This window comes from Dama dama, chromosome 10, assembly GCF_033118175.1.
Source record: "Dama dama isolate Ldn47 chromosome 10, ASM3311817v1, whole genome shotgun sequence".
Classification (NCBI taxonomy): Eukaryota; Metazoa; Chordata; class Mammalia; order Artiodactyla; family Cervidae; genus Dama; species Dama dama.
Window position 1 is genome coordinate 42,570,807 of NC_083690.1, and position 15,582 is coordinate 42,586,388.

The 15,582-nt window shown below is 57.3% G+C and overlaps 1 protein-coding gene across 1 annotated transcript; it reads right to left on the minus strand.

The window, feature by feature from the left end:
• Nucleotides 1–35: 35 nt before the first annotated feature.
• LOC133063260 (basic salivary proline-rich protein 3-like) lies at nt 36–8,053 on the minus strand. The gene is made up of 4 exons (XM_061152375.1): nt 7,933–8,053; nt 7,222–7,381; nt 823–894; nt 36–663 (listed from the first exon to the last, which is right to left on the minus strand). Exons 1-4 carry the CDS (start codon nt 8,051–8,053, stop codon nt 36–38), a joined length of 981 nt encoding a protein of 326 aa, XP_061008358.1.
• Nucleotides 8,054–15,582: the final 7,529 nt, after the last annotated feature.

A 15,582-nucleotide genomic window follows, 5' to 3' on the forward strand; every position in this document is an offset into this window, starting at 1 on the left:
GCCCGCTTGGGTCTCCGGGGCCGCGGCCGCGCTCATCAGGCGCGCAGGGACCGGACACTTAGGCCCATCCCGGCCCAGGCGCGGCGGCCCGGAGGTGGCGGTGGCAACCGCGCGGCGCAGTCCGATCCGAGGCTCGGCGCAGTCTCCACGGCTTCGTGGGCCGCGCTGGGTGGCCGGCGGGCCAGGCGAAGGGGCGGCTCCCAGGGCAGGGCTCGGCGCTCTCTCGCGCGCGCGCGCTTCGGCCCCCAGGTGAGGACCTGGTGGGGAACCAGGGCGCGGGGTCGCTGGGACCGAGGAGAGGGCGGGAGCGGGGCCGACGGGGGCAGGGCGCGCGGAGCAGCCGGCGAGGTCCGGGGCAGGTGCAGCGGCCGTTCCCCGTGCGCGGCGCCCTCGCGGCCCAACCTCTCGCCGCCCGGCGCCCCGGCGGGCGGGCAGATATCCGAGCGCCGCGGAGCCGCCCCCCGCGTCAGCGCCCGCAGATTGGCGGAGCTGGCGTCCCGGGAGCCCGGGCCTACTCCGCTGTCTCCTTTCTCCTCCCCTCGGCCGCGCCCCGCGATGCTCTGCAGCCCCGGGCCCGCTACGGAGAGGGCGCCTCCTCCCCGCGGTGTGCCGAGGGAGCGCGGAGAGCCAGGCGGAGGGCGCAGGGGCCGCGCTGAGCAGGCTCTGCCGAGAGGGGCCCCGCGCCCCGACCTCGGCCCGCTTCAGCCTCCCGGCTCTCCCGGAAGAGCCGAGGGCCGAAACCCGGGCCAAGTCCCTCCCTGAGACCGCTGGGCGTCTGCGCCGCCGAACGAGCTCCCCCCAGGCGGCGACCTTGTGCCTCACGCCCCCGCCTCGGGCGGGTCCCGCGCCCCCGGCAGCCGGCGGGGACCGGCTATGGGGCTATGGCCGCCGCCCCTGGAGAAGATGAGGGGGGCGGGGTGTTCGGCCCAAACCCGGAGGGAGGCCTGCGCAGCTTCGGGGCTGCTGCGTGCGGGGCCACTCCATCGCCAGGGGACCAGCCTGCTCCTTAACTCTGGCCCAGCCGGGGTCTGGCCCAGCCGGCGCCCCGGTTAGAATCCGCCTGGCAGGGAGAGAGGGGCCTGGGTGTTCGGAACCTCCCTGGCTTTGGGCCGGACAGTGTGTGTGTGTGTGTGTGTACAGTGTGTGTGGGGGGGGGGGCTGTGTGTGTGTGATCAGTGTGTGTGTGTGATCAGTGTGTGTGTGTGTGTACTGTGTGTGTGGACAGTGTGTGTGTGTGTGGACTCTGTGTGTGTGTGTGTGGACAGAGTGTGTGTGTGGACAGAGTGTGTGTGTGGGCAGTGTGTGTGTGTGGACAGTGTGTGTGTGGACAGTGTGTGTGTGTGTACTGTGTGTGTGTGATGTGTGTGTGTGTGGACAGAGTGTGTGTGTGGGCAGTGTGTGTGTGTGGACAGTGTGTGTGTGGACAGTGTGTGTGTGTGTACTGTGTGTGTGGACAGTGTGTGTGTGTGATGTGTGTGTGTGTGTACTGTGTGTGTGGACAGTGTGTGTGTGATGTGTGTGTGTGTGTGTGGACTGAGTGTGTGTGTGATCAGTGTGTGTGTGTGTGTACTGTGTGTGTGGACAGAGTGTGTGTGTGTGTGGACAGAGTGTCTGTGTGTGTGCATTGACTTCACCACATTAGCAGAATTGGCCACCTACAGCTAGAGGGGCGGTACCCCTGGGCTCAAGCAGCTTCTGGACCCCCACTAGGAAATATTAATGTGCATTTTGGCCTGAAATCATAGTTGGGACGGTAGGTGAACCTCGCCAAGGGAGACATCTCAAACACAGCCACCACCAGTCTCCCTGCCCCCTGCCCTTTGGCCCTGCAAGTTTCCAGAGCAGGTAGATGACGCCTCTCTGGCAAGACTGAGGGGAGGCCGGTCTCTGGTGGGGGCCCTGGGTGGGACCCCTACTCTCCCACTGACTCACTGTATTGCTCTCTCAGGACCAATGTTTCCTCCAGTGTGAATTCAGGGTCCACTTTCCATGAGACTCAGCACTGAATCTCAGTGCCTGGCGAAGTGCCTGACAGTCAGAAGGTGCCCATTAGATACTTGAGTGAAGGAAGGGAGTCCCAGCCCAGCAAGTCAACAAAAGAGATGTTTCTGAGGCCATCTGAAGCCTGTGAAGCCTGGGCTCTCCTGGAGCTGTTGGTGATGTGTTGGGGCCAGGGCTGAGGGTGGGCGGGGAACAAAGGATGAGGTGGGCTTGACTGGCGATGGAGGTTTGGGGGCATTCATCCCCCAGATATGGAATCCCTCCCTCCCTCCCTCTCACACTGACAGTGCCATTTGTGCGCAGATAAGGTAACTCTGCACAGGGTTACTCAGAGACCAAGGAGGTGATGCAAACTGCGATGGAGGTTGAGAAGCAGCCCCCCATCTGGTGAGGGGAACCAGGCAGGAAGGTGCTTAGGTTTGAGACCATCAGAGCATCTCCCTTGGCCCTGGGGTTCTGTAGGCTCCAGCCCCACAACCCAGGCCTCCCACGCTCAGTGTCCTTAAGTGGCCATGGGGTGGGCAGACCCCAGGAAGCGTGGACATCAGGGCTGGGGGCCTCGCTGGGGCTCTCTGTGACTTTGGTGACCTCTCCCCACAGCCGCCATGCTCTTGGGAGATATGACGGCTCCCACACACAACTCTCCCTCTATTTCAACTATCATCTGGTTAAAGCCTTGTCTCACTAGCCCCACCCACCTTCTTCTCGACCTGCCACTTAAATTATTTTCCTACTGACACCATCATGATACCAAACCATCTTCTGTTTTCTTTTATGGTTTCTCCCCCTCAAAACACACATGCTCCACTAAGATCAGTGCCTTCTTCACACCCTTGCCCCAGGCACGTGCAGGGCATGATGTGTCAAGGAAGGAACCATGAGCCACTATCCAACTTGGGGGTCCGGTGTCAACAGGCGAAGATGAGAGAAGCCTTTGAAAACAGAGCGTTGACTGCAGGAGGTCAGGGGACTTCTCTTGTTGCTCAGTCAGTAAAGAGTCCACCTGCAGTGCGGGAGGCCCGGTTTCTATCCCTGGTGACCCACTCGAGTGTTCTTGCCTGGAGAATCCCACGGACATAGGAGCCTGGTGGGCTACAGTCTGTGGGGTCGCAAGAGTCGGACATGACTTTGCAACTAAACTACCACCACCACTGCAGGGGGTCAGAGAACGGAAACTCCTGGCTGAACCTTTCTGCCTGGTTCCTTCATATTTTGCTCTGAGAAGTAATTTGGTTTGGTTTAATGGACTCATCCTAGGAAATCACAAAAAGGAAACATATACATACATACACAGACATGCACACACACACACACACACACACACAGAGAGGCACAGCCACAGACAGACATGCGCACACACTCAGACACACAAATGGGTATGCCCTTTGTTTTTGTTCAGTCACTTAGTCATGTCTGACTCTTTGCAACCCCATGGACTTCGGCACACCAGGACTCCCTGTCCCTCACTGTCTCCCTGAATTTGTTCAAACTCATGTCCATTGAGTTAGTGATGTCCTCGAACCATCTCACCCTCTGTCGTCTCCTTCTCCTCCTGCCCTCAACTTTGCTGAGCACCAGGGCCTTTCAGTGAGTCGACTCTTCGCATCAGGTGGCCAAAGTATTGGAGCTTCAGCTTCAGCATCAGTCCTTCCAATGAATATTCAGGTTTGATTTCCTTTAGGATGGACTGGTATGATCTCCTTGCTGTCCAGGGGACTCTCAAGAGTCTTCTCCAACACCACAATTCGTAAACATCAGTTCTTCAGTGCTCAGCCTTCTTTATGGTCCAACTCCCACATCTGCACATAACTACTGGAAAACTATAACTTTGACTATATGGACTTTTATTGGTAAAATGATGTCTCTGATTTTTAATATGCTGCCTAGGTTGTTCATAGCTTTCCTTCCAAGGAGCAAGTATCTTTTAATTTCATGGCTGCAGTCACCACCCACAGTGATTTTGGAGCCCAAGAAAATAAAATCTGTCACTGTTTCCATTGTTTCTCCATATATTTGCCATGAAGTGATGGGACCAGATGCCAATGGTCTTAGTTTTTTGAATGTTGAGTTTTAAGCCAGCTTTTTCACTCTCCTTTTTCACCTTCCTCAAGAGGCTCTTTAGTTCCTCTTTGCTTTCTACAGTTAAGGTGGTGTCATGTGCGTACCTGAGATCATTGATATTTCTCCCAGCAATCTTGATTCCAGCTTGTGCTTCATCCAGCCTGGCATTTCCCATGATGTACTCTGCATAGAAGTTAAATAAGCAGGGGACAGTATACAGCCTTGACGTACTCCTTTCCCAATTTGGAACCAGTCTGTCGTTCCATGTCCAGTTCTAACTGTTGCTTCCTGACCTGCATACAGATTTCTCAGGAGGCAGGTCAGGTGGTCTGGTATTCTCATTTCTTTAAGAATTTTCCACAGCTTGTTGTGATTCACACTGTCAAAGGCTCTAGTGTAGTCAGTGAAGCTCACATGCACATAAACACGCAGGGTCGAAACTCCCTTAGGCCTCTGCTGTCCTATCCCTGGGCAGAGACTGGGCCAGGCGAGCTGCTTCACGAAGGGCACAGGAGGGTTAAATGTCTTAATCTGAGACCAGGGGGCAGTTCTGGGGACTTCTTTCTCCCAAAGACTGGTGCTGCAATACATCAGTGTTAACCAAGTCAAGCAGTGCCAGGAATTACATGGAAAGATCAGGCTGGAACCACAGAGGAAATTACGCACACTCCGGGTGAGGAGATTGCTGCTTAGCAGGGACAGCCCCTGAGAAAACGACATTTGCGTAGAAACCTGCCGTGGAGGGAGCAGCAGCTTGGAGGTCTGGGGGGCTGGCGTGCTGGGCAGGCCCAGCCCAGCCCTGTGTCTGTTGAGGACCCTGGTCCGGAGCCCCTTTCTCCGTTGGACCACTTCCCCCTGGGCTTCTTGAAGGCAATCTGCCCTGGGCCCCTCGGCTGCCCTGCAAGGACTGGAGGAGGTGCTGGCTGCAGGGCTGGGTGCACCCTGGGAAGCAGGTGCTGGGCAGAGGACAAGGGCGGTCCCAGCGAGGGGGAGTGCTTCAGGTGGAGAGAGGAGAGGTCCCGGGGATTGATCCAGGGGTGAGGCCCCCTGCATCTTCCCCGTTTAGGGCCCCTGGCTCCCTGCCTGCCAGATGCTCCTTGAGTCCTGCCTCGGTGAGACCGTCATCCTCAGGGAGGTGAACCTTGCAGTGTGCTAACCTCCAAGGGATGCAGGGAGCCGCCCGCGGTCCTGCCAGGGGGCACCGTTAGTCTTTTCAAGCAGGAAAGCTGGTGCCTGGACAGGGAAAGGCAGGGAAGTCGTGGCGTTTGTGCTGAAGAGGAGTTGTGAGCACCTCGTGGGTATCATGTGAGGCAGTGGGACCAGCCCTGGAGCCTAATCCAGTGTCACCTGAGAAGGGGTGCCCAGGAGACTGGGCCAGGCTGGGAGGAGCCCTGTGCCCCGAAGTGGGCGTGTGCGTGCGGAGTGGGTGGGGCCGCCCTGCGCAGGGTGACTGGGGTCCTGCCTCAGTGCCTGGGGGACATTCCGGGGGGCCAGGACCCTCCTTCCCGAGGGACACAGGAGAGCAGCGCAGCCTGCCCATTGGCTCACCCCTTCCTGTGGGTCACCCGGCCCACCCCCCACAGCCCCCGCCCCCCGCCCAGCCTGTGTCTAGCCTGCTGAGCAGGAAGGAGGCCCGCAGGGGCCCGCCCGCCACCTCAGGCCGGCACCCACAGCCCTGTGTTTTCAAAGGATGACTCATCTGAGACCCACCAGGGAGGCTCCTGGGCTGTTTACCACAGGCCTGCCCTGGCCACAGGCTATTCTGAGAGCTGGAGGTGGGGGCGGCTGGCCTGGCCAGAATGCTGGCCTCCGGGTGGGGGGCGGGGTCCTGGTCTGCACAGGGCATCCATATGTGCCTGCCCAGGCATTCCAGGGTTTCGGGGGCGAGAGAGCATGGGGAAACCCCTGCCCTCCCCGCCTGCCTGGACCTGGGGCTGGGGTGGTGATGGGCCTCCGCAAGGGGTTTACTCTGACTACTAGCAGGAGGGGGACAAGAAGACCAGTGCCATCTGCCCCGGGGGAGGCATCCTGTGGATGAACCCGGCCCCCCCCCCCCCCCCAGACCCTGCCAGCGGCCCCTCAGGCACCTCCGGCGGGGACTCTGGCCCATTCACCCTCCCACCTGCAGCCACAGCCTGAGGGGCCCCTGGGAAACAGAGCCCCTTTGTGCTAACTAAAAAATGACAGATCAAAAGCCAAAAAAAAAAAAAAAAAAATAGCGAATCAAACAATAAAAAAGCTTGACTTTATTTTGTACATTTTATATCACTCAAATACATAATTTATATTATTTTCTATCACATATGGTATAGCCACCAAAAACTGACCATCTATCAGGAAAATTGTCAAGAAATTTCAAAGGAAGAAAATTTATAGTCTGTTCACTGAGTGTGTGTGTGTATGTGTGTGTGTGTGCACACGTACACGTAATAAGCATATATAATCTACGGTTGGTTCATGGAGTCTGTTTGTATATATACCCACATACATGTATACAGATACACTTGCGTGTATCATTTACAGTCTGTTCACTGAACACAATGCAGTTTCATTTTTTAAAAAGTTAAGCTTTAAAAATATTTCTACCTGGAAATTAATACCACGAATAAAAACACTGCTATAAATAATTTGGGGTTTGTGAAGGAAACCAAAAGGCAAATTAGACTATTTGAAAATGGACACAAATGAGAATAGTACCTATGAAAACCTATGGAGTGCCACCAAAGGGGCTCTCAGAGGAAACCTGGAGTGATAGCTGCGTTTGTTAGGAAACGGTGACGACTAAATGAACTAAACTTTCAGCTAGAGCAACTAGGAAAAGAACAATAAAACAAGCCCAAATAAAGAAGGAATGATTCCTACAGAACAAGCCAAAACCAAATGCCATAGAAAACAAACAGCACAGTGGAGATGGCGAATATTGTAAGACAAGAAGGTATTTCTCTGAAAAGACCAGTGGAAGAGGGAAAACGCTGTGAAATCTGGTGGAAAAGAGGAGAAAGCCAGGCCTCTGGGATAAGCGGGTGTGGCTATGGGCAAGTCTCTGGTCCACAGGGGAGGGCAGGGTGTCAGAACTGTGTGAGATCTCCATGGCCCGGGGTGCGGGGCGGGGTCCCCTGGGGCCAAGGGCGGAGATCTGCAGGTGGAGGACCAGGGCACAGGTCTGGCGGAGCGTCCGGGCGCCCGGGGCAGAGACGGCTCGTGAGGCTTCGGCGGCCCAGCTCTCCCAGGAGCTCCAGTGCTGGTCTGTGGGTCTGGGGCTGGACACTGCCTCCTGGGTCGGCCAGCTGCGGCACCGGCAGCACCAAAATGCTCCGTCCTGTGAACAACCAGGCACCACAATGGAGGCGTCTCCAGATCCAAACAGAAAGGCATGCTCGAGTATCGGGGTGCTGCTTTGGGGCCGCTTGGGTCATCCAGGCCGTGGCCCCCAGATTGGGAGGTCCTGGCAGGAGGAGGACCCGGTAATTAAAGACATTCTTCATGCAGTCATCTCTTTCCCTGTGATGACCGAGGGACATTGCTGGTTGTCCACTGCTAACCTGAATGTCAAAAACCAAAATTGAGAAGACTGACTGAATAATTTTGTCTCCAAGTTACCAGTGACACTGTTCTGTGTTTTCCTGGGTGTAGGGGAATAATTTTAGAAGCAGGCATTTTGTAAAAAGGCGTTCACCAAACATCATTATTTTATGCATGAGTGTAATTTACACACTTACTGATTAGAATGAAAATGCAAATATCAAACAAATAAGATTTGATATTTAAAGGCAAATGCAAGATTCAAGTGAGAGAATAAATTACAGCAAAAATTCTTAATCAGAGCTGTCAAATATCTGGATCTAGAGCAAACACCTCATGCTGACATGCCACATGGTGGGATGTCAGGTCCTCCCGGGGGAGCAGCCTGCTGTAGGGCCTCCTGACGCCTCTCCAGCTTCAGGTCCGCCCCGACGGCACCATCCAGCATCCCCCCGGCTGCCACAGCCATGCTTCCAGTGACGAGCCATGTTTGAGAAGCCCATCCAGCTCGCGAAGATTCCATGAATCCTCTAGAGTCAGGGGGACCTGGCCAGAGGGGACCCCCACAGCCCTCTCCAGGGGCAACCCCCTGAATTAGGGCCTCATGTTCAGACCAGACAAAACCTGTGTTCTCTTTGCTCCCATGGAAACAGATACAGGACAGAGCCTGGCGCCTCCTTCCTGGCACACTGGAGACGGTGGAGGCCGCGGGCGCTTCTGGCCCAGCCTGCCGGCACATCTGGGGTCAAACGGCTCCGGAGCACAGCCCTGCCACACGTCACCCAGAGGGACGGGGCCTGCGTCCCGAGACAGCTCACGGGGCAGCGTTTGGTGGGGTCAGATGGCGAACATGGTAAAAGCCAGGGTGTAAAGTGGCTGCACCTAAGAATCTGGAGACAGCTGCCCAGAATGGTCTTTACATCGGAAAGTATGCCATGAGGTCATTATTTGGGATTTTATAGGCCGTTTCTTGGCTGAGCCCTGGGCTTGGCTTTGCAGAAAAGCGATGTTGTGCTTTACGACGGCAGATGGCTTTCATCACACCTCTGTGCCATGGGTTTGGTGACAGGCAGTGCGCTGCCTGGGACAGGGCACCAAGGGGCTGCAGGTGGGCACAGCCTGGGGACCGAGCCTTGAGCGGGGCCCCCAGGTGACACCTGACCAGGTGTGCTGCCCCCTCCAGCTTCCCTGCCGGTCGAGCGTTTACAACAAGGACAACGTCTATGCCCCGCCCGTGGGCACGACCTGGCCCAGACCAGTCTCGCAGGGACGGCACTCACTCCGGGCCCCAGGGAGGCCTCTGGCCTCCCTCCTCCCTCTTTGTTCTGCAGACACCTGCAGGAACCTCCTTGGCCAAACCCCATCCTCTTTATGAGAAGACAACGAAAGCAGCTCCTCCTCTTTGTCTGAACCTCTCCACCCCAGGCCCTCACCGAGGGGTGAAGGCCAAAGGTCCCCTCCTCCGCGTACTCTGCCAGACGCAAGGTCGACAGACCCCCGCCTGCCTGGGGCTCCTGTGACTGAGGCCCAACCTGCCCCAGCCTCGCTGGTGCTGCAGCAGAATTAGGTCAGGGTTGAGTGCGCTCCAGGGAAATCACTGCGTTCAGCCCAAAGAACGCGTGGCTTCAGTATCCTCCCAAAGCTTTGGTTCCTCATCTGCACTCTCTCCAAAAATGAATGGAAAACGTGGGCCCACCAGAGCTGGGCCAGCTCCTGGGAACCAGCTGAGCCACAGGAGGAGTGGTCAGAGAAAGGCTGGGTGCGGCACCCAGGGCAGGAGCGGCAGGGCGGGCCCGTGGTGGGGACCAATCCCAGGTCGGGGCAGAGGGACTGAGGCTGGCCAAGACAGGCGGGGTCCAGACCCTTCTCTAGGGGGTCCCAACGGCCCAAACCCACGTCACCAGCTCCAGGCAGGAGGAGAGCCGGGCGCCAAGTGGACTCACTTCTCTCTAGCTCTTCTGTGACCTGAGTCAACACAGCGGGGGCCCCGAGCCTCCCGGACCACCGTCCCCACCCGTCCCTCTGAACAGAGCCTGCCCCGGGGTGTGTCCCGCAGACAGGGTCTGACCATGGTCCACACTGGGGCTGCTCAGAGCCGTCTTGATTTTCTCTGAGGAGCCAGGGGAGGCCTCTGAGAGGCTGCCGGGGCAGCAAGTTCTCTTTAGAAAGCGCCCTGCCCCAGGCCGCAGGAGACCTGCTAGGGAGAGGACCCTTCCTGGGACGCAGTCTTGGCGAAGGTCTGTTCTCCCCCGTCACATCTGACGTTCAGCCTGCCCTCTCACTTCAGAAGGCAGGTGTGAAGATCTGAATGATGTTTTCAGAGGCCTCCGCACTTTGGAGTAAAAATAGGGTTAATGAGAAGTGGAGAAGCAGGAGTGGAAGGCTGGACAAGCACTGGTGCCCACAATGACGCAAAGGAATGGGAACTTTCCAGAAATTCCGCCCTGTAGTCACGGGGCTTCCTGCCCCAGGGCTGGGGTCCCCTGTTGGACCCATACCCTTTGTGCTGCAGGATGGGCGAGGGGAGACCCCAGGATTTGGTTTCCCTCAGAGGCTCCCAAGGCCCTGCATTGCCCACAGGGGTGTGGCCTCCATAGATCACAGGGACCTGGAATCGCTCCCTTGGATTCTGGGCATACAGCCAGCAGTGACGGGCAGCAGGGGCCCAGGTGTGACTGGGGGGCATTACTCCATCCTGAATACCTGGGAAGGACCCCTTGGACAAAGTCACCAGGCTCCCAAAAGGCTGAGGAGACCCCCAGGGTCTGGAGCCTCAGCTGTGACCCCAATTCAGTGTCTTTGGACCAAGAACAAAGTGAAGTATTTGGGGTGTGGCTGATGTTGTTTTAAATACCTATGAGGCAAGCTGATCTAAAAACAAAACCATTTCCTGAAACCACTGAGCTTGAAAGCAGCAGAATATTTGGTCCCCTCCCCTCCAGGTTCCAGTCCTGCCTCCGTCAGGTGTCTGCAGCGGCAGGGTGCGGGGAGCCTGTGTCCACGTCCCTTCGGCTCCCACAGGGCAGTCAGGGGACTTTAACAGAAATGCTGATTTCCCCGCTGGAGGCTGGATGTCTAGGTCTCGGCATCGGCACGTTTGGCGTCGGGTGAGGTCTCCCTTCCTGGTCACCAGCCAGCTGCCTTCTCACTGAGTCCTCCTGGCTGAAGGAGAGAAGAGCTTCCTAGGGTCTCCTCTCACGAGGGCACTGATCCCGTTCACGAGGCCTGAACCCCCTGGCCCTCACCCGCCCCCCAAAAGCCACCTCCTGATACAGTCATGTTGGGTGTTAGGTCTCAATACCCAAATGTGTCGGGGACCCAAATGCTCAGTCTGCAGTAGAAGTGGTGCAGAGCCGCCTGGGTCTCGTCTCATCCCAGAGCCCTGCTACATCAGTGATACAGAAGGAGACTGACCCCTGCTTGGACCAGCCGCCATCCCGCCTGCCCACCTTCTCAACAGCAGGGTGAGTGAGGGAGTGAGTATCGCATGCTCAGTCATGTATGACTCTTTTTTGACCCCGTGGACAGGAGACCGCCAGGCTCCTCTGTCCATGGGGCTATCCAGCCAAGAATACTGGGGTGGGTTGCCATGCCCTCCTGCAGGGGATCTTACTGACCCAGGCATCTCCTGCATTGGCAAGCAGATTCTTTACCCCTGAGCCACCTGGGAAGCATGAACAACGGAACAGTGTGGGAAGTGCCCAGAACTCAGACTAGCACCCGGTGGATAGCATGTGGCCCGGGAAGAGAGCTGGAAGGGGAGGGGGAGGTCAGTGAGCTCCTCTCCTAGCAGAGAGGCTCTGAGGGGCTTCCCTGGGGCCCCTGCCGGCCCAGCTGCCAACCCAGCCCCTGCTCCCCTGGGGCCTGATCACCCTCTGCCCCACACCACCTGCAGACCTGCCGTTTCTGTGTCCACGCGGGTGCAGGCGGGCAGGCCAGGCTGGCCTCCAGGCGTCGGCGCTCAAAGCAGTGGCTGCTCCAGCCACGATCCATCAGCCTCTGGGCAAGTTATTCCCAGTTCCTGAGATCCAGCATTTCTCCTCTGCCAAGAAGAGCTGGGCAGCCAGGATGCCTGGGTCACCGGCCTCCTTGGCTCTGCCCCAGCCCTTCATCAAGCCCAACGCAGGAGATCAGGGGCTCTGGGGTGACTTGGCCTCTGCCCGTGTCGCTGGTGGGAGGCTGGGGCCCAACAAAACTTTACCGTGGATACCTAAACTTCAATTTCATATGATTTGCACATCAAGAAAGAGTCTTCTTTATGTTTGTTCCCTACCACTTATATATACAAAGATCATTTCAGTTTGCTGGTAAGTGAAGATGGAAGCAGAACAGGATTCAAGAACTTCAGTATTCTGCCCTGGCCTCAGATGGCTCTTCTTAAAGAGACTTTGGTTTGCTTAACTTTATATACCAGAATATTGTATAAAGTTTCTGTTTATGCACATTTTTTTAAAAGACAGCTATGTTACTCTAGGACCACACTTGCTGCAGAATTTGGAGATTCCTTCCTAGACTTCTGGGCCTCAGGCCACCTGTCCCAGAGCCTTGGTGGGGGGCAGCTCCTGAGACCATGCAGCCCCCAGCTCACACGTATCAGACCACACGGGCCAGCCATCCCACCCACCCTCTGCAGCTCCTTCTGCCCAAAGGACCCCACATGCTGGGACCCTCCCAGCCACCCCAAGGCTAAGGGGTGGCCACCAGCCGAGGGAGGCAGGCGGTGGCCCAGGCTCCTCATGAGGGTCAGAAGCATCAGTTCTCTGGGTCAGACTCCGCTTGCTCTGGAGCTTATACAGAGCTGTGTGTACACTTCAGAGACTCAGGTCCTGGCCTGGGGGCCGGCACACAGCCTTACGCAGGTGTGGGAACCAGAAAAGAGACCCACGCCTCTACCCGGGTCCTCCCACAAGTCCTCCTGACTCGGGAGCCCAGTGGGGCCTCAGGAGCCCGCTGGGGCCTCCGGAGAGCTCGGAAGGGTCAGTGCGCCCCACATATCAGATCTCCAACCCACTCCAAACAAGCCCAGGAGGACAGCAGGCATGATGCCCTGGTCCCGCTGATGCGGGTGCAGGAGGGCCCCCGTCTTCTCCATCCCTTTGCAGGGTTTATGTGCAGCTCAGGGGCAGGAGGTGGAGGGTGATTTCCTGCATATCCTCAGATGTCTGGTTGGGACACACTGGTTTTCAGCCAGTGTAGGGGGTGTGACGCTCCTGGGGGCCCTGCAATGGGGTCCCCACAGCAGTTCCAGGCAGAGGACCCCTCAGAAGACCGGATTCAGAGGTGAGGCCTGAGCACCATTCCAGCTCCTGCCCCCAAAAGAAAAACAGGCAGAAACTTTCTCTTTAGGCCAAGGATAAATTAGCTAAGGGCAAACACAACACAATGATCATTTATCATCTCAAGCCAGAGAGGGGACTGGGAACCCTGTCCCGGCCTCAGGACTCAAGGTCAGAGCTTCTGCTTTCCCTCATTATTTCTATTTTTAACAATTGTGTTCAGGCCTCTTGCAAAAATAGCAAGAGGTGAGAACACTTCAAACACTAACATGCTCCCTTTTGTCAGGAAACCGCAGGGATGCAGGAAAAACCGGCCAGGATCTGGGCGAATGGCACTGTGTTGTTCCCTACCAGGGTTGGTGGTCCCCCAGCTCACTGCACAAGTGGGTAAACTGAGGCGGGCATACCACGTTTGGCCTGAGAGTGAGGTCCTGGAGCCATGGGTACTGGTCCCTCTGAAACACAGGCCCTGGTGGCCAGAAGGCCCAGGTCCTGGTCCTGATGGCAGGGGAGCCACGCGAACAGGGCGGCCACCCACAGGGCTCTGACCGTGGGGAGGGCCTTCCTGAGCAGTGCCCGAGGGCTCAGACGCTGGACACTCAGGCCCATCACAGGGAAATTAGGACGTGCACCTTTGGGAGGAGCTGAGGGACAAGGGACATACATGTGTGTACACACAGATGTGGGTAAGTGTGCATGTGTGTACCTGTATTCGTGTGTGCACACATGTGTGTTGGTGCATGTATATGTGTGCTGGTGCATTGAAGTACGTGTGCGCACATGTGCGTGTTACTATGTGTACACATGTGCTGTGCTCAATTGGTCAGTCGTGTCCGACTCTTTGCAACTCCATGGACTGTAGCCTGCCAGACACCTCTGTCCATGGGATTCTTCAGGCAAGAATCCTGGAGTGGGCAGCCTATCCCTTCACCAGGGGATCAAACATTGCAGGCGGATTCTGTTTTTTTTTTCAATGGATTAATTTATTTTAATTGGAGGCTAATTACTTTACAGTGTTGTAGTGGTTTTTGTGCAGGCAGATTCTTTACCAGCTGAACTACCAAGTGTGGGCAGCTCCCTGTTCCGGGCCCAGAGGTCAGGAAGCCCCTGCTCCTCGCTACCCAGGAGGCTGGGTATCAGCCCCATCCTGGAGCAGCTGCCTGGAGGTGAGTGACCCACAGGGCCATGGGCCCTGCCGTACCGAGTGCTAGACTCCCCCGAGCGGGCCCAAGTCCCCTGGACCCTGCTGGTCTGGAAGGGTCACCCTCCACTGATGCCCCAGGGCCACACTTCCCTCTCTGCTCTTGTCTCCACCTGGGAGGCGGCATCTGCTCCATCCTGGAGCCATTCAGGAGCCCTGGGCAGCAAGTAGAGGCAGCAGATGGCCATCTGCCCCGTCCTCCCGCGGGCCATCAGCGGCCCCGGCCCGCCCACCTCCCCCCGCCCTGGCTGGCCGTGGCTCCCTGGAAAGGACCCCCTGGGGTTGAGGGGGCCTGCACTTTTACACACCTTGATTAACCCTCTGGACTACTCACCCCTTTGTTAACTGAGCATGCGTGGCACAGTGCCCACAGAGAGCCGGGCGTGCCCTCAGTCCTTGAGCGTGGCTGTGTCCAGAACCGAGAGGTACGGGGCTCCCGGACGGCCACCCAGGGCTCCACTCATGGCCAGGCCAGCGGCGCCTCGCTCCTTCTCCAGGGTGGGTGGGGGCCCCAGAATCACTTTCTCGGAGGCCCCACGACACCCTCTCAGGATGGAGGCTGCTTCCTACACCAGGGCCCCGTTCCGCAGACAGCCCTGGGCCAGCGTGGCCTTGCCCCATGGGGGCAGCTGCAAAGCAGGCTGGCCAGGGCGGATGGCAGTGTGGACCCCTGACAGGGGGAAAGGCACAGACCTGTGAACTGGTCCAAAGTGGGCGCTGCTTCCCACATCGCCCAAGACTCAGCATCGTAATACGACAGTGTATGGCCTCTCATGTTTTCCATGGTCAGGGGGTCTGGTGGCCTGACAAGTCTCCAGCCTTGAGGGCTGTCGTGAGGTGGGGTAGGGATGCTCCTAGTCCAGGTCACACGGGCCTCTCTGCCTCCTTCTGCTCACAGCAGAATCGAAAGAGAGAGAGAGAGAGGGAGGGAGGGAGGGAGAGGAAGAGAGAGAGGGAGGGAGGTGGGGGGGAGGTCAGAGCCGGATCACTGAGCTCTGAGGAGGCCTCCACTCTGTACTGTCCTGCAGAACCTAGACCAGGGTCCTGGCCATGCATGCGGTGAGGCGCCTGCAGGAGGGTGCCTCTGGTCGGGGATGATGATGCCTAGACATGACACGTTTGGGGGACCACAGAGCCAGGCCTGTCCTCTGTCCCAAGTGCCCACCTGCCATCCTGAGCACCCACCCGGGTCCCCCCCAAAGGCAAGTGTCGCAGCCCTGCAGTCTGTCAGTCAGCCTTTTTGAAAGTCAAGACTCTTAAAGCTATTCATCCCATCGACCCCAGAAGGAAACTACCCAGCTGAAAAACAAATAAAAACATAATAGCAACAACAACAAGGCCTCCATTCCTAAAGATATTTGTGGTACATCATGTAAAATGGCTTCCCCAGTGGCTCGGCAGTAAAAAACTCGCCTGCAATGCAGGAGACAGGAGATCGATCGCTGGGTTGGGAAGATCCCCTGGAGGAGGAAATGGCTCCCAGTCCAGGACTCCAGCCTAGAGAAGTCCAGGGACAGAGGA